At 59.3% G+C, this 15,703-nt stretch overlaps 6 protein-coding genes across 7 annotated transcripts; all 6 read left to right on the plus strand.

The window, feature by feature from the left end:
• The first annotated feature begins 2,248 nt into the window (after window positions 1-2,248).
• On the plus strand, window positions 2,249-5,301 carry LOC136109455 (CMRF35-like molecule 7). The gene is made up of 4 exons (XM_071816350.1): window positions 2,249-2,417; window positions 3,823-4,158; window positions 4,614-4,701; window positions 4,929-5,301. Exons 1-4 carry the CDS (start codon window positions 2,249-2,251, stop codon window positions 5,284-5,286), a joined length of 951 nt encoding a protein of 316 aa, XP_071672451.1. The 3' UTR covers window positions 5,287-5,301.
• A 160-nt stretch (window positions 5,302-5,461) lies between these two features.
• Window positions 5,462-6,862, plus strand: LOC139829313 (CMRF35-like molecule 6). Its single transcript, XM_071816351.1, has 2 exons — window positions 5,462-5,567; window positions 6,195-6,862. Exons 1-2 carry the CDS (start codon window positions 5,462-5,464, stop codon window positions 6,860-6,862), a joined length of 774 nt encoding a protein of 257 aa, XP_071672452.1.
• Window positions 6,863-7,354: 492 nt separating this feature from the next.
• Window positions 7,355-8,058, plus strand: LOC139829314 (CMRF35-like molecule 6). Its single transcript, XM_071816352.1, has 2 exons — window positions 7,355-7,798; window positions 7,917-8,058. Exons 1-2 carry the CDS (start codon window positions 7,362-7,364, stop codon window positions 8,056-8,058), a joined length of 579 nt encoding a protein of 192 aa, XP_071672453.1. The 5' UTR covers window positions 7,355-7,361.
• A 188-nt stretch (window positions 8,059-8,246) lies between these two features.
• Window positions 8,247-9,281, plus strand: LOC136109456 (CMRF35-like molecule 2). Its single transcript, XM_065852175.2, has 3 exons — window positions 8,247-8,432; window positions 8,548-8,949; window positions 9,038-9,281. Exons 1-3 carry the CDS (start codon window positions 8,393-8,395, stop codon window positions 9,190-9,192), a joined length of 597 nt encoding a protein of 198 aa, XP_065708247.1. The 5' UTR covers window positions 8,247-8,392; the 3' UTR covers window positions 9,193-9,281.
• Window positions 9,282-9,481: 200 nt separating this feature from the next.
• Window positions 9,482-10,476, plus strand: LOC136109457 (CMRF35-like molecule 2). The gene is made up of 3 exons (XM_065852176.2): window positions 9,482-9,566; window positions 9,682-10,083; window positions 10,172-10,476. Exons 1-3 carry the CDS (start codon window positions 9,527-9,529, stop codon window positions 10,324-10,326), a joined length of 597 nt encoding a protein of 198 aa, XP_065708248.1. The 5' UTR covers window positions 9,482-9,526; the 3' UTR covers window positions 10,327-10,476.
• Window positions 10,477-10,520: 44 nt separating this feature from the next.
• LOC136109680 (uncharacterized) lies at window positions 10,521-14,611 on the plus strand. 2 transcript variants are annotated; one of them, XM_071816608.1, is made up of 7 exons: window positions 10,521-10,700; window positions 10,816-11,157; window positions 11,644-11,800; window positions 12,532-12,638; window positions 13,190-13,272; window positions 13,675-13,812; window positions 13,906-14,611. In XM_071816608.1, exons 1-7 carry the CDS (start codon window positions 10,661-10,663, stop codon window positions 14,032-14,034), a joined length of 996 nt encoding a protein of 331 aa, XP_071672709.1. In that variant the 5' UTR covers window positions 10,521-10,660; the 3' UTR covers window positions 14,035-14,611. The 2 variants fall into 2 exon arrangements, with proteins under 2 accessions (XP_071672709.1, XP_065708606.1); XM_065852534.2 differs by having other exon boundaries at window positions 13,190-13,242.
• The last annotated feature ends 1,092 nt before the right edge of the window (window positions 14,612-15,703 follow it).

Raw genomic sequence — 15,703 nt, forward strand, 5'->3', positions numbered from 1 at the left:
CTATTAAATGCACCAAGAACTTCCCAAAAAGCCTTTATGTGGGTGTCCCAGTGCCACATCAGCCCCCTGAGAATGGGGACCTCATGCTAACATGTCTTGAGTGGGTGCCCAGCACCCACACAGAGCGGGGGTGCAGCCCCAACCCGAACTGCCTGTGGGGTCACAAAGACCCCAGAGACCCAGATCTGTCACAGACACCTGCAGCTCCACCCAAGCTGTGCTGGGGCTCAGGCAAACCTCTGCCAGGGGGTGGGATGAACTTAATCCCCAATGAAGAGGAGAGGAAGCCCCCAATGGACCACCAGGTCCAAGACTCCAGCCCTGCTTACCTCTGGAGGGGGATTGCTGGCACGTCCCTGCTGCAGGAGGGGATCTGAGGGCATCCTCTGACTCATCACAGCTCCAGTAGCTTTTTCCTCCCTTTTCTGAGTTGCAAAGGACGGCAGCGAGGAGTTGCTGTAGAGCGAGGGAGGAAGGGGAGCCTCGTAAAGCCAAATTCTCCGAATTCTGCTTTCCTACTGCAGGCACTGGCCTTACACCCGAGACACATTTGCCCCCGCAGATTTGACAGCACTCAGGAGGAAAACAGTTTCCCCACCTATCATGATATCGCTAAGTGTAATGCAGCCTAATGAGCCAACACAGATTGCTGGCAAAAGGCAGGCACCAGCACAGCCTGGCACGGCTCCAAGGGCTTTGTATCGCTTTATGGCTCTGGGGGACCCGACCCATCACAAATAAGTGGTATCAGCAGCTTTGTCGGAGCCCAGCAGCCTGACACCTGCCTCCCTCTCCTCCCCTCACACACCAAAGAATGTCTTTCCCCACCATCCAAAGCAAAGCACTTGCTCTCCCAGACGCCAGCAGAGTTTCCTGGGAGCCAGCGAGCAGTTTATAGCCCCGAGCAAACACTGACGGGCTGAAATCAGTGCAGAGCAATGAAATCAGAGGAAATGACCTGCAAACGGCAGGAGTGATTTCAAAGGAACCTGCAATTTAGCTCCATTGTTTGGTCTCCTTTGCTCTGATAGCTTAATTACTTGTCTATTTGCCTTGGGAAGTACAACAGAGGAGGATTTACAGTCAGCTCAGGAGCTTCTACTTCTGTACCCCTTGCCCGTCCTACTCATTCTCAGCCCAGTCCCATTAACCTACTGTAATATCTCCCTGATCTATCCTTACAACAATTTTGGGGGGAGATCTGAGCCCCACGAAACTCAATCCTTCCTCGTGAACCAGGGAGCAGCCAGAATTTCATCCTCTGAATATGCTGAATTTTGTTTTCTTAATTTCATTGTTATAACTATCCCCACCTTATCCCTTTCTGACTGAGTCGCCCAGCCTGAGGCAAAGCCTGGAGTGAACCCTTCACCACCACAAAGTCTGCAAGGATTTCTCTCTCTCACGAGCTTTTCTAAATCAGGAGATCTCGGAATTATCTGGGTTTATCTTGGTTATCTGAGATGGCAGCGGAAGGGCGAGATCAGGCAGCGCAGTGCTCAGTCAGCCAGCACTAAAGGAGCTGTATTAGCAATTATTCTATTCAGCCTTATCTCCTAAAAGCAAATTTCACCAAAGTTGCCAAATCTGCCCAGTCTGAAACACGCAGATTAGTCTTCAAAGGCCCTAGATTAAATAACAGAGAGATGGATCAGTTTAAAATATCCACCAATGGGGCTTAAAAGCCCAGTATCCCCGGTCCAGGCTGTGGGGGACAATGGAATGCAGCACCTTGGCAGCCCCTTCTCATCCTGTGTGGTTCTTGTGCTCAGCAATAAGGAGCACATGAGGAGGAAAGTGAAGTCAGTGTCTGGTCAGAGATGTGATCTCCATCCCCTCTCCAGCCCCAGTGACTCTGAGGTGCCACACGAACGGGTGTGGTGGCCGGTGTGGTCACCCCTGTTCACACACAGCCCTCAGGCTGGTACTTCTGTATTTTTACCTTGTTCCCCTCTCTCTGGGTCTTTGCACGGAGTGAAGGGGCTGAAAGGCAGGGAGGGGTGGAGGGAGGATCCCAGGGGATCCTGGCTGCAGGGGGTCCCATCCTGCTCCCCCCAGGCCAGCCTTCCATGAAGACATCAGGATTTCAGTGACATATCCCAGGCAGGGGAGTGTGGAAAGAAAAAGCCCTGTTTGGGTAGGTTTCGTCATCCACCCAAATATAATCACTCTGCTGCGAAATGGAAACCTATGCAACATTCTTAGAAAGAGGAAGGAAAAACACAAGGATGGTAAAGTAAGCGGGGAGATGGTGCACGAAGAGCCTGCGGACAGCCCTGCGGTGGCAGCCTGGGCAGTGGGTGGCCAAGCTGGAGCTCAAGCCAGGGGGAAGCTCCGCTCCATCCGCACCATGGGCCAGGGGAGCTTCTCGGGGCTTCCGAGGGCAACACAAACTTCATCATCTGCAAGAAACTCTGGTGCTGAGTAGGGAATGGGAGCATTGGGGAGCAACTGCCTGGACCAGCTCCAGCAGTGCAGCCATGCTTACAATTCTCCCCTGAACCCCAGCATGGTCATACCTGGGATAAAAAAAGCCAGAGGAGGAGGAGGAAGCCTCAGCCTCCAGCAGGGCTGGGGGTATGTGATTCCTGTTCTTTCCAAGGGGCATCGAGGAAGAAAGTCATTGGCAAGGCAGCTGTCAGGGAAGTGGCTTTGCCCTTTGTGTTTTGGTTTCTAAAACTCTCAGTGGAAACATTTTATTCTGGGAGAAAAACAGCCTTGTCACTCAAAACACATGGCTGTGCCAAAAAAAGGCATTTTTTCGGGGAAATGAGACACTTCTGCTTGAGAAAACAAACAAAAGCAACCCAGCTCACACTGGCAGCCAGCTCAGGAGCTGGGGAGCAGCAGTGCAGCGGGGATGGCTGTCCATCCTCCCAGTCCATCCTCCCAGTCCATCCTCCCAGTCCGTCCTCCCAGTCCATCATCCCGGTCCATCACAACGGGAAGAGCATCCTGGTGGTCCCAACTGATCCATCTGCCTGGGCTGACCTACATGCACTCCACTCTGGTCCCAGGACCCCCACTCTGGCTCAGCTCCCCTGCAAAGCTGCCCCAAAACCCTTCGGGCTCTTCACATGGGAAAGGGTTGGATTCCCTGCTGGGGCAGGAATCGTGGTGGAGGAACCCAATGTATTTTGGTGTTCTACTGGCAACCAGCAGCTGTTTGGGAGCAAAAGCAGAGGGTGTCTCTCATGAAACGCCCCCAGGGTGAGTCATGGTCCCCGAGCAAAGCGGAAGAAGCAATGGCCTTTAAAAAAGACAAGCAGGGTCTGTGAGTAAACACTGCCCAAGGAAGTGACTGGAGAAGGAGGCTGGGGAAACTCCTGGGACACCCAGCTGTGTTTGAGCCTGGCTCCATGCCGCAGCCTGCTTTGTGAATAACCACAGGGGAAAGTCTGCTTCAGGAGCAAGAAGCTGGAAAATGAGGATGTTCCTGGTTTGGACCCTTTTCTCAGGTAAGCCCGGGAGCACAGGTCAGCAGTTCCCACCCCACGGGCTCTGGCAGAGCTGTGCAGAAGCTGGGACCGAGCGGCTCAGAAGCCCAGCTGACACCATCCTTTTCTCGTGGCCAACGGGTGGCTATGAGGGGTGATCTGTGAGATACACTTGTGTTGCTGTCACATGAACCTGGTAACAAGGTGTTTTGGTTGTTGAATAACACACATACTTGATGGGGACTTTTTTAATGACTGGGGACATCTCATCTTGGTGCCACTCCCCAGCACAGCAGGTGCAGGGACACAGCCCCACTGGGGACAGGGTGTCCCCCAGCATCCCGGGCTGGTATATGCTTGCAGCACCTCTCCCTGTCCCCCGCAGGTGGCTGGGCAGTGACGGGCCCCACGGAGGTGACAGCCAAGCAGGGTGGCTTGCTGGCTGTGTCCTGTAGCTACGAGTCTGGCTATGAGCTCTACCCCAAATACTGGTGCCGCCCGGGCTTTCTCTGGATTTGTTTCACCTACATCGCTCAAACCAATGGCTCAGAGGTGACAGTGACACAGGACAGGGTGTCCATTGAGGACAAGCACACAGAACACTCGTTCACAGTGACACTGGACAATGTCTCGCTGGGGGACGCAGGCTGGTACTCCTGCGGGGTGAGGAGGAGGCTGTGGTTCAACCTGCAGCACAGCACCGAGGTGACGGTCTCCACAGGTAAAGCCAGGCTGGGAGCAAAGCAGGGATGTGTGGTGAAGCTTGTCATTTGGGTGACTGTGCTGGGACAGGATGTCCCCAGCCAGGGGACACAGGGATTATAAAAGTGAGAACAAGCTCCTTGCAGGCACTGACATCAAGTGGAGGCTGCCCCTGTGTAAATTTGGATAAGGGATGGAGGGGGCTGTATGGAGCTTTGTGCAGAGCAGGGCAGCTCCCTTGCTCTCATTAGAGGTCTCTGCCTCTGTGAGCCCATTCTTTGGGGTTCCCAGTCTCTGCCAGTTAAATACCCCTTTTCCTTCCTCCTTCTCCCCAGTGCATTGCCTGGGGACCTCCATCTCTACCTCCTGAACCCCCACGGTTGAAGCTGTGGGTCAGAGATCCCCCCCACGCAGGGGGTAGGACAGGGTGCAGGGAGGTCTCAATTTTGCTCTGACCCTGTGTTCTCTTCACAGATCTTCCAACCACAACCGAGGGCAGCAACGTGAGCCCCTTGGGCACCAACCGCCTGTGCGCCAAGGACTGTGAGGAGTCTCCAGCACTGTGAGTCTGGGCTTGGGGTCCGGACAAGCCTCTGATAGCCTCCCCCAGCCTAAAACACGTTCTCCCCTGCATGCATCCCCCAGCCCTGGGTCCCCCTGGTTCCAGCAGCCCCAAGCAGCATCCCAGGGACAAGTAGGGTGACTGGCAGATGTGCAAGTGCCCCAGTTCCCATCCTCATTGCCCAGACCCTACTCAAGCTCTAACATCACCTGCTTTCTCCTGCCCAGGTCCCAGCTCAGCATCACCCCCCTGCTGCTCTTCCTCAGCGTGAAGGCAGCTGTGGCACTGGCCCTGGTGTGCCAGGTCGTGTGGGTGAGGAGCCGGCACAGGAGCCATGACAAGGAAAATGTGGAGGTAGGCAGCAGCACCAGAGCACCGGGCTGTCCCCCCATCCCAGAGCCACAGGGACACCCTCTTGTGTCCTTGCCCCCCATCCTGCCAGGGCTGCGACACCTACCACGGCTGCCCCACACTGGGAGATGCTCAGCATTGGGTGCTTCTCCCCCTGTGAAGCCTCAGCTCCTCCTGGCAGCCCCCATGCTGGAGAGGGGAGGGTTTCGGGCACAGGGAGCCTGTGCCTGCTGAACTGGAGCTGCCACCTGAAGACAATTTTGCAATAAAGCCTGGGTATCCTGCAGGCGCTTGTCTGCCTGTCTGTTTGTCTACCTGCTCTTGCTGGCTGGGTGCTGGGAGCCCAGAGGCAACACAAGGTCCAGGGTTGTGATTCCACCCATTGGGCTTCCAGCTCATTTATTGTTTGATGGGTTTGAAAGGCTTTGTGTTCTTGGGTCTGGCCAGTGTCATTCACAGAGGGGCTGTGCTGAGGACAGCCCCGGGGGACTTGGTGGCCAAGGTAGTGGAGACAGGTACTCACATCCAGCTGTACAGAGGCGAGAGGTTGGGGCTCCCCCTCTGCATTTCCCATGCAGGGGACAGGGTGCCCATGCAGGAGTACTGCCCCCAGCTTGGGGGCATGTTTGGGGCTCAGGGGGTTCCTGTGCGGGACTGAGCCACCCCTCGAGAGGCAGATCCCCCTCCGGGTGCCCTGCCTGGCCAGAAAGGCCAGGCAGTGTGGCAGAGAGGCAGGGAGAGGCAGGACTGCATCCCACTGTGGGGGCCATGATGGGGACAGGAGCAGAAGCCAGGAAGCAGGGCTCAGGGACAGTGCAGAGCAGTGACATGAGTGACAGGGGAGGCAGAAAATCACCAAAGGAAACAAGAAACCAAATGCTCTCCAGCAGTAGCAGATTTGGTATCCTGGGCAGAAGAGGAAGTAAAGCTCCAAAGACACAACGGAGTGTGTGCGGCAGGAGCACTGCCCTGACATGTTGCCCTGGCCAGCCTGCCCGTGCAGCTCCTGCTGCTACCTGGATGCTGCTGTTGGGTAGGGCTGAGGGGATCCCTGGGGCTCAAGACTCACAGTGGGCCAGCCGAATGGGGCAGGAGGTATTGCTGCAGCGGCAGCACTTCTGCAGCTCTGTGCGTCTCCACAGGCTGCTGGGCGGTGAGGGGGCCCAGCACTGTGCGAGGATTCCTGGGGAGGTCCCTCTCGGTGACCTGTGTGTATGAGCCCAGCGAGGAGATGGAGCCAAAATTCTGGTGCAAACCGGGAAAAGTTTACACCTGTGCTTATCACATCATTATCACCTCAGAGGAGCAGCCCATGGTGCAGGAGGGCCGATTCTCCATCTGGGACAATCGTGCACTGCGGGTGTTCAGGGTGACTGTGGAGGGCCTGGTGGAGGGGGAGGTGGGCACCTACCCCTGCGGGGTGCAAAGGGGCAAAATCCAGCGTGATAAGAGTGCCGATGTGGTGGTGATCCTGTCCCCAGGTCAGTCCCTGAACATGTTCCCCTCCCCGCACAGCACCAGAGACCACCACGTTGCAAGGTCCAGGACCGGGCTGCGGGAGGAGATGGTACCTGGCTTCTGGTGGAGGGAGAGGGACAAGGGTGAACAGTGCCTGGTAGGCACCTGCCGCATCTGTCCGCTCTTCCCATTTGCGGGCCCGACGCTCAGCCCGGTTCCCGCGGAGGGGACAGACGCTCCGCGGGAGAGCCCCGACCCGTTCCGTCACGTCCCGGTGCTGGCCGGGCTGCAGGTGCTGGCGCTGCTGGCCATGACCGGAGCCGTGCTCTGGGTCAGCCTGCGGAGCGGCTGAGCGCCGGTAGAACCTCCGGGCCACAGCCGGAGCCGCTCCGCTCCGGGACACCCGGGTCTCGACGGCGCGGGCGGGGGGAGGCAGCACCGGGACCCCGCCGACCCCTTTCCGCCGCCGGTGGCGGCTGCAAGAAAGCTTCTCCGCCACTGCTCCGTCTCTTCTCTCCTGCGGCCGCCGCTGTCAGGCAGCCCCGGGGTCACAGCGCTCCGCCCCAACGGAGCGGACGGTACTCCAGGGGCAGTGCCGGAGACGGGCCAGGCCCCGTTGTCCCGGGGAGAGGAACCGAGTATGGGAAGTCACCGACCCCGCCGTCCCTGAGCGGTCGTGAAGCTCCTGCCGCTGCTCGCCTGAGCGCTGCTGCCGGGTAAGGCCGGGCCAGAGTCCCCTGAGAACCGGAGCGGTCCCGGGGGGCGGCCCCGGCGGGCGGGGCGGCAGCAGCATCCGTCTAGCCGCTCCGTGTGTCTCTGCAGGCTGCTGGGCGGTGAGGGGACCCGGCACCATGCGGGGAGTTCAGCGGGGGTCCCTCTCGGTGACCTGCGAGTATGATCCCGGCGAGGAGAAGAAACCGAAATTCTGGTACTATCCGGGAATTGCTGGTTTTACCTGTGGTATTTACATCGTCATCACCTCGGAGGAGCAGCCCGTCGTGCAGCAGGGCCGATTCTCCATCCGGGACAATCGCACACAGCGGGTGTTCACAGTGACCATGGACCGCCTGAAGCTGTGCGACGAGGGCACCTACCGCTGCGGGGTGAGAACGGGCATAACCCAGCGTGATAAGAGTGCCGATGTGGAGGTGATCGTGTCCCCAGGTCAGTACTTATGTGTCCCCCCAGTCCAGCGTTGGTGGGTCCTCCTCCAAATGCTGGATGTGGAAGTGATCGTGTCCCCCGCCAGTCCAGCATCAGTGACCACCACGTCGTGGAGCCAGGACCGGTCTGTGGGAGGAGATGGTACTGGGTGCTGGGGGACGGAAGGGAACAAGGGTGGGACAGTGCCCGGCAGGCACCTGCTGCATCTGTCCGCTCTTCCGATTCGCATGCCCGACACTCAGCCCGATCCCCGCGGCGGGGACGGACGCTCCGCGGGAGAGCCCCGACCCGTTCCGTCACTTCCCGGTGCTGGCCGGGCTGCAGGTGCTGGCGCTGCTGGCCATGACCGGAGCCGTGCTCTGGGTCAGCCTGCGTGGCGGCTGAGCGCCGGTAGAACCTCCGGGCCACAGCCGGAGCCGCTCCGCTCCAGCACGCCCGGGGTCCGACGGCGCGGGCGGGGACAGGCAGCACCAGGGCCCCGCCGAGTCTTTCACAGCGCCGCCGCCGTCTGCAATAAAGCTTCTCCGCCACTTCTCCGCGCCTCCGTCTCTTCTTTCCGGCGGCCGCCGCGGTCGGGCAGCCCCGGGAGTCCCGGTGCTCCGCCTCGACGGGGCGGGCGGTACTTCAGGGGCGGCCCCGGGGGCGGGCCAGGCCCCGCTGTCCCACCGAGAGAAACCGGGCGCTGCAGAACGTCGAGCCCCGTCGTCCCTGAGTGGCCATGAAGCTCCTGCCGCTGCTCACCTGGGCGCTGCTGCCGGGTAAGGCCGGGCCAGAGCCCCCTGAGAATGGGAGCGGTCCCGAGAGGCGGCCCCGACGGGTGGGGCGGGCGCTGCGCCAGCAGCATCACTCCAGCCACTCCGTGTGTCTCTGCAGGCTGCTGGGCGGTGAGGGGACCCGACACCGTGCAGGGAATCCAGGGTGGGTCCCTCTCGGTGACCTGCGAGTATGATCCCGGCGAGGAGAAGAAACCGAAATTCTGGTGCTCTCCGGGAATTGTTGTTTTTACCTGTGGTATTTACATCGTCATCACCTCGGAGGAGCAGCCCGTGGTGCGGTGGGACCGATTCTCCATCCGGGACAATCCCACACAGCGGGTGTTCACAGTGACCATGGAGGACCTGAAGCCGTGGGACAAGGGCACCTACCTCTGTGGGGTGAGAACGGGCATAACCCAGCGTGATAAGAGTGCCGAGGTGCAGGTGATCGTGTCCCCTGCCAGTCCAGCATCAGTGACCACCACGTTGCGGAGCCAGGACCGGGCTGCGGGAAGAGATGGTACTGGGTGCTGGGGGAGGGAGGGGAACAAGGGTGGGACAGTGCCCGGCAGGCACCTGCTGCATCTGTCCGCTCTTCCCATTTGCAGGCCTGACGCTCAGCCCCGTCCCCGCGGCGGGGACGGACGCTCCCCGGGAGAGCCTCGACCCCTTCCGTCACTTCCCTGTGCTGGCCGGGCTGCAGGTGCTGGCGCTGCTGGCCATGACCGGAGCCGTGCTCTGGGTCAGCCTGCGGGGCGGCTGAGCGCCGGTAGAACCTCCGGGCCACAGCCGGAGCCGCTCCGCTCCGGCACGCCCGGGGTCCGACGGCGCGGGCGGGGACAGGCAGCACCGGAGCCCTGCCGAGTCCTTCCCCGCGCCGCCGTCGTCTGCAATAAAGCTTCTCCGCCACTTCTCCGCGTCTCCGTCTCTTCTTTCCCGCGGCCGCCGCGGTCAGGCAGCCCCGGGAGTCCCGGTGCTCCGCCTCGATGGGGCGGGCGATACTTCAGGGGCGGCCCCGGGGGCGGGCCAGGCCCCGCTGTCCCACCGAGAGAAACCGGGCGCTGCAGAACGTCGAGCCCCGTCGTCCCTGAGTGGCCATGAAGCTCCTGCCGCTGCTCACCTGGGCGCTGCTGCCGGGTAAGGCCGGGCCAGAGCCCCCTGAGAACCGGAGCGGTCCCAAGAGGCGGCCCCGACGGGTGGGGCGGGCGCTGCGCCAGCAGCATCACTCCAGCCACTCCGTGTGTCTCTGCAGGCTGCTGGGCGGTGAGGGGACCCGACACCGTGCAGGGAATCCAGGGTGGGTCCCTCTCGGTGACCTGCGAGTATGATCCCGGCGAGGAGAAGAAACCGAAATTCTGGTGCTTTCCGGGAATTGCTGGTTTTACCTGTGGTATTTACATCGTCATCACCTCGGAGGAGCAGCCCGTGGTGCGGCAGGGCCGATTCTCCATCCGGGACAATCGCGCACAGCGGGTGTTCACAGTGACCATGGAGGACCTGAAGCCGCGGGACAAGGGCACCTACCTCTGCGGGGTGAGAACGGGCATAACCCAGCGTGATAAGAGTGCCGAGGTGCAGGTGATCGTGTCCCCCGCCAGTCCAGCATCAGTGACCACCACGTTGCGGAGCCAGGACCGGGCTGCGGGAAGAGATGGTACTGGGTGCTGGGGGAGGGAGGGGAACAAGGGTGGGACAGTGCCCGGCAGGCACCTGCTGCATCTGTCCGCTCTTCCCATTTGCAGGCCTGACGCTCAGCCCCGTCCCCGTGGCGGGGACGGACGCTCCACCGGAGAGCCCCGACCCGTTCCGTCACTTCCCGGTGCTGGCCGGGCTGCAGGTGCTGGCGCTGCTGGCCATGACCGGAGCCGTGCTCTGGGTCAGCCTGCGGGGCGGCTGAGCGCCGGTAGAACCTCCGGGCCACAGCCGGAGCCGCTCCGCTCCGGCACGCCCGGGGTCCGACGGCGCGGGCGGGGACAGGCAGCACCAGGGCCCCGCCGAGTCTTTCACAGCGCCGCCGCCGTCTGCAATAAAGCTTCTCCGCCACTTCTCCGCGCCTCCGTCTCTTCTTTCCGGCGGCCGCCGCGGTCAGGCAGCCCCGGGAGTCCCGGTGCTCCGCCTCGACGGGGCGGGCGGTACTTCAGGGGCGGCCCCGGGGGCGGGCCAGGCCCCGCTGTCCCACCGAGAGAAACCGGGCGCTGCAGAACGTCGAGCCCCGTCGTCCCTGAGCGGCCATGAAGCTCCTGCCGCTGCTCGCCTGGGCGCTGCTGCCGGGTAAGGCCGGGCCAGAGCCCCCTGAGAATGGGAGCGGTCCCGAGAGGCGGCCCCGACGGGTGGGGCGGGCGCTGCGCCAGCAGCATCACTCCAGCCACTCCGTGTGTCTCTGCAGGCTGCTGGGCGGTGAGGGGACCCGACACCGTGCAGGGAATCCAGGGTGGGTCCCTCTTGGTGACCTGCGAGTATGATCCCGGCGAGGAGAAGAAACCGAAATTCTGGTGCTCTCCGGGAATTGTTGTTTTTACCTGTGGTATTTACATCGTCATCACCTCGGAGGAGCAGCCCGTGGTGCGGTGGGACCGATTCTCCATCCGGGACAATCCCACACAGCGGGTGTTCACAGTGACCATGGAGGACCTGAAGCCGTGGGACAAGGGCACCTACCTCTGTGGGGTGAGAACGGGCATAACCCAGCGTGATAAGAGTGCCGAGGTGCAGGTGATCGTGTCCCCAGGTCAGTACTTGTGCGTCTCTCCAGTCCAGCGTTGGTGGGTCCCCCTCCAAGTGTTGGGTGCGGGTTCTGTGGGGATGGGCAGTCTGGAGGTGGGTGCCCAGGCTCTTTGGGGCAGCCCCAGGGTTTGTCACCAGGGCTTGGCAGGCAGTGCCTGTGGGTACCAGGCCCTGGTCTTTGGGAACGTCCATCACTGTCCCCTCACCAAGGACCAGCCCCCATGGTGGGACACTTACATGGGGCTGTTGTGTCACTAGCAGGCTGGCCATGGGGTACCTGGATCCTCTTTCTGCTGGTTGAACTCTGCTGCCTGTTTTGGGTGGGAAATGGGACCACGAAAAGCCTCTTGGGCACAGGATTACAGCCCTCCCACCTCAAGGAGCATGCTCTAGACACGGCAGTGGGGACCCAGCTCCTCCTGGTGTGATGGCGACTTCTGACATGCTCCAAAAGTCACAGCATTTTCCCCTTTTGCTCTTTTTGTTATAGCTTCTTCTTCCTCCTCCATAACATCGCCTTACATCACGGCCACGAAACGCCCGTATCTCACTAGCTCTGTCTCAGTCCCCACACAGACAACTCCCCAGGGCGAAGCTGTGCCACAGGGACCAAATCCCTCCCACCACGGAGGCTCCAGAGCTCCAGAGTGAGTACCAGCTCCTGCCGCAGCAGCCACCTCTCTCCAGAAGGTCTCTCTGGTGCAGCTGGAGCCCTGCGGCCCTCCAGGCTCTTCACACCTCCCTTAAAGATTCACACCTCCCTTAAAGATTCACACCTCCCTTTTCATCTTTAGAGACCACCGTTTCATCCTCTCAACCACTCTACACGGAAAATATTCCCACTGCCCCTAGTCGCTTCTCCCTGGCAAAGCCCTGCTTGTCCCCAGCCTGTCATGCAGCTTAAGCAAAGTGCAGGTTATCACCATATGAGAAACGGTTTCTGGCTGTAGTACTGACCCCATTTCCTTCCCCAGAGCTCAGAGGAACCCTTTGCTGTGGGAAATCAAGTGCTGACTTGGGTCCACTTCTGCTTTGTAGTCACATGCAGCCTGGCAGAGACAGTTGTCAAAGCACGAGACCAGAGTTGCTCCCTGCTCTCCTGCCTCTTAGAGGTGACACAGCGAGAGCCGCAGGAACTGATCTTTAAAATAACGGAGTTGCAGCAGCTCTCAGATACAAGTGTCCGTTTGCTTCTTCAGCATCCAGTTTGGTTTGCTCCATGCCCAGCTTGTATCCTGACCCCCCCGCCCTGCTCCCCTCCCTCCCCAGGCAAACCCCGTCACCCACATCCACTCCCTGCGCTGCTGCTCCATGCTGGGTCCTCCGAGTCTGCTTCCCAGGAGAAGTGTGAGACCAGAAACACTTCTTTTTCTTGCAGCTTCGACATGGTTGAACACATCCTCATTCCAGGCACTGTGGTGATGGTTCTTTTGCTTGCAGTGGCTGCTGGTGTTTTGGTAATGCTGTCCAGGAAGAGGAAGAAGGGTAAGCGAAGCTGTCACTGCCACGCACACACTGTTTCTGCACCAGCACCTGTCGTCTGCTGTATTTGTTTTTACATCTACACTTCTTTTTTTCTCCCCCATTCCCACCATGACCCACCCAGTTCCTGGGTCCATCACTTAGACCCCCACCAAGGAGTTTCCTTCCACTGGGGGTGCGATGGGGCTGTCCCACAGCTCTCGGGATGGGGGCTGCCTGGCACAGCACCTGCTTGAACTTATCTGGGCACCACCGGCTTCTCCAGACATACTCAGTTGGATAGGCCAGGCTTACACTAGGCTTGATGCTAAGTTTAAGGCCATTGTGAAGGACAAGGACAGATGGGAGGAAACATCACCAGCTAACAGCTGGGGTCTGATTTTATTTGAAGAACTGCTCCAGTTTAGATGGCTGGTGGGGCAATAGGTTTTTTTCCTGCTTTACAGCAAGATTCACAGCCACAGCACAGCTTTTTAAATACATTTTCTTTCATCACTTCTGGTTTCATCACTTCTGGTTTCACTCCCATCTAACTACATCCTTGCTTCATCTAGCCTTCTCTGGAGCAGCTGTAGAGATGGACAGGACTAGCAGTACATCGCATGAAGTAAGCGAAACCACAGGAGGCATTGGGATGGTATGATCCAAGCTCACCTGGGGAGGGGAAACGTTACACCTTGAGCTGAGCTTTCATGGCCCTTTAGGCTGGGAGGGATTCTTTGAGCTCCGTTCACCAACAGAAAGACCCAACCAGGGGTTTTGTGTGACTATTACAGAGTATTCCTGGGAAGGGAATTTAGGAGTGAGGTTTCTCCTCAAGCTCCTCCAAGCAGAGGTGGTCGTAGGTTAATTTTCCCCCAGTGTTCCTGCAGCCACCTCAGCTCTCATCAGGAACCGCAGCAGGATGGGAGATGTTCCCACCCCTGCGGGCTACAGACAGGGGTTGCAGGCAAGGGCTGCAGGCAGGGGTTGCAGGCAGGGGTTGCAGGCAGGCAAGCGGCAGTGGGTTACCAGCTCATCCCTCTCCTTTGCGTGTCAGGAAGAGGATGACTTGAACTACGCAGACCTCAACCACGCCACGGACACAGCCGAGACCCAATTGTACAGCAATGTCGAAGCGTTCCGCAGCTTGGCAAACACCACGACCGATTACATGGAGGTCAAGCAGAGCGACAAGGTAGGAGAACACAAAGCAGAGGTTCCAGCAGACAGTGTTGCCCTGGGGCAACCCTGCAAAGGATGCTTTTTCTTTATCCCTCTCCTTCCCCAGCATTTGGAAGAGGAAAGAGAGGCTACACATGCCAGCGTGCAGAAGCCCCCGCCAGAGCAGATCTACGCCAACGTGTGGTCAGCCCCACCACCCAGAGAAGAGCTGTACAGCTCGGTGCAGAGGGTGTGAGCCAGCACCCAGCCCCACGGGCTGCTCCTGTGACTCTCCGTGCAGGCAGGAGCTGGCTTGACAGCAAAGCTGCTCGGACATTTCCCTAGAGCGACCTCGAAGAGGATGAGGCTGAGCAGGAGATGCAGAGCAAGATGAGGATGAAATCATCCCTCTGCATTTGGAGAGCTCACCTGCACAGCAGTAGTGCTGGGAATAAAATACTGTCAATTGCATTGGGGTAGCCCCGGCCAGAGATCGGGCAGGCAGGGGCTGGAAGAACCCAGTGGCAAGAGGTGAGGGGCGGCTGGAGGTTGCGGGTGGGCTTCTCTCTGCTCCTGCCTGTCTGCGGAGGAGTGCAGGATTTGAGGAGCACATCTATATTTCCTCAGAGCATTTCCCTCCTCTTAATCAGAAAATGTGTGCTCCAGGCTCCCTGCTCCTCCATCCCCAGGGAAAGTGCTGGCAGGCACCCCAGCTAAGAGGCTCTTGCACCCCCAGGGCTGTGCAATGCTTCCCAAACTGCTCTTGCTACCTGACAAGCTGCAAAGCGACAGGTTGTGGGAGCGACTCTGACTTGTTTTTGATAAACAGCCTCTAAACACCATTAAACTGTGATTTGTCTTTGTGCCTTGCAAGGTGAGGAGCTTGAACAGGGCAATAACACAGGGAATAGCAAACTTCTTCCAGCAGAGGAGGGAAAACAAACTTTTTGCCCTTTTTTTTGAGAAGCCTTGTATTTTATGGCTTGCCCATCACTTATGCGTTGCAGCCTGCCCAGGGCTGGGGCACAAAACACTGTCCCCAAAGCAGCCTGGCCGTTTGTCACCTGCACAGAGGTCCCTCCCACCCTTGTGTGTGGTGAGCCTTTACCTGCCGCTCTGGAGATGCTAAGGCAAGTCCTGCAGCTCTTTACAAGCATGGACCGAATTGCTCATGTACAAGGATAAGCCCCTCTGCAGGCTGCATGAACACACCTGCAGCCTGGGGAGCCCCTCTTAGCTAAACATTGTCCCTTTAAAACCCTCCCGGGTAGCTGAGGCTGGAGCGGTCTCTCTGCTGTATTTGCAGAATCTGCACAGGAAGCTCACAGGGCTCCCCAGAGCTGTTATCAGCACCCAGACACTGGCTCCTATTTCCCCTGATAAAATACTTTCCCCTCCTCAGCAGGTTTTATGTGGGGAAGGCTGGCCAAGCTGAGTCTCTTGTGGCGAGGGTCTGCTCTGGAGCTTGGGTTTCCATCCCAGAGCACTTCTGCTGCCTGCAGCCACCTCGGGAGCTCACCCAGAGCTCTTTCTGCTGGGTGGGTGTCCTGAAAGAGGTTTTGAATCTTTTCAGGTTTTCTTGTAAGAGGAACAGGAATAGGGTGTGTTTTTCTTTCATAAAGCAAGCTCAGCAGCAAGAGGGTTTTGTGCAGAAGCCCGCAGCATGCCCACACCTTCCTGCAGGTGTTTCCTGCCATTGGGGCTGCTCTGGCTGTGGCAACCTGGTGGTTTTAGGGCAGCAGCAGACCTGGCACTCACCCCTGGGCACCCAGAAAGGCTCCTCTACCAGTGGGGGGCGCCTGGTGATACTTCTCCCTGCTGAGAGCCCCCTGAGCAGCACTGGGATGCTCAGAGGGCTCCCGGGGGCTCAGTAAGCCTTTTGCATGCTGCCCGTGGGGAGGTGCAGAGATGTGAGCACTCAGTGA

Source organism: Patagioenas fasciata, chromosome 18 (assembly GCF_037038585.1).
Source record: "Patagioenas fasciata isolate bPatFas1 chromosome 18, bPatFas1.hap1, whole genome shotgun sequence".
Classification (NCBI taxonomy): Eukaryota; Metazoa; Chordata; class Aves; order Columbiformes; family Columbidae; genus Patagioenas; species Patagioenas fasciata.

Coding starts and splice junctions, on each gene's coding strand:
- LOC136109457 (XM_065852176.2), top strand. CDS start 9,527: ATGAAGCTCCTGCCGCTGCTCACCTGGGCGCTGCTGCCGG. Junction 9,567..9,681: donor CACCTGGGCGCTGCTGCCGG/GTAAGGCCGGGC, acceptor GTGTCTCTGCAG/GCTGCTGGGCGGTGAGGGGA. Junction 10,084..10,171: donor CCGGGCTGCGGGAAGAGATG/GTACTGGGTGCT, acceptor TCCCATTTGCAG/GCCTGACGCTCAGCCCCGTC.
- LOC136109455 (XM_071816350.1), top strand. CDS start 2,249: ATGGTGCACGAAGAGCCTGCGGACAGCCCTGCGGTGGCAGCCTGGGCA. Junction 2,418..3,822: donor ATCATCTGCAAGAAACTCTG/GTGCTGAGTAGG, acceptor TGTCCCCCGCAG/GTGGCTGGGCAGTGACGGGC. Junction 4,702..4,928: donor TGTGAGGAGTCTCCAGCACT/GTGAGTCTGGGC, acceptor TCTCCTGCCCAG/GTCCCAGCTCAGCATCACCC.
- LOC139829313 (XM_071816351.1), top strand. CDS start 5,462: ATGGGTTTGAAAGGCTTTGTGTTCTTGGGTCTGGCCAGTGTCATTCAC. Junction 5,568..6,194: donor GGCCAAGGTAGTGGAGACAG/GTACTCACATCC, acceptor GCGTCTCCACAG/GCTGCTGGGCGGTGAGGGGG.
- LOC136109680 (XM_071816608.1), top strand. CDS start 10,661: ATGAAGCTCCTGCCGCTGCTCGCCTGGGCGCTGCTGCCGG. Junction 11,158..11,643: donor GCAGGTGATCGTGTCCCCAG/GTCAGTACTTGT, acceptor TTTTTGTTATAG/CTTCTTCTTCCTCCTCCATA. Junction 13,273..13,674: donor CCACAGGAGGCATTGGGATG/GTATGATCCAAG, acceptor TTTGCGTGTCAG/GAAGAGGATGACTTGAACTA.
- LOC139829314 (XM_071816352.1), top strand. CDS start 7,362: ATGCGGGGAGTTCAGCGGGGGTCCCTCTCGGTGACCTGCGAGTATGAT. Junction 7,799..7,916: donor ACGTCGTGGAGCCAGGACCG/GTCTGTGGGAGG, acceptor CCCGACACTCAG/CCCGATCCCCGCGGCGGGGA.
- LOC136109456 (XM_065852175.2), top strand. CDS start 8,393: ATGAAGCTCCTGCCGCTGCTCACCTGGGCGCTGCTGCCGG. Junction 8,433..8,547: donor CACCTGGGCGCTGCTGCCGG/GTAAGGCCGGGC, acceptor GTGTCTCTGCAG/GCTGCTGGGCGGTGAGGGGA. Junction 8,950..9,037: donor CCGGGCTGCGGGAAGAGATG/GTACTGGGTGCT, acceptor TCCCATTTGCAG/GCCTGACGCTCAGCCCCGTC.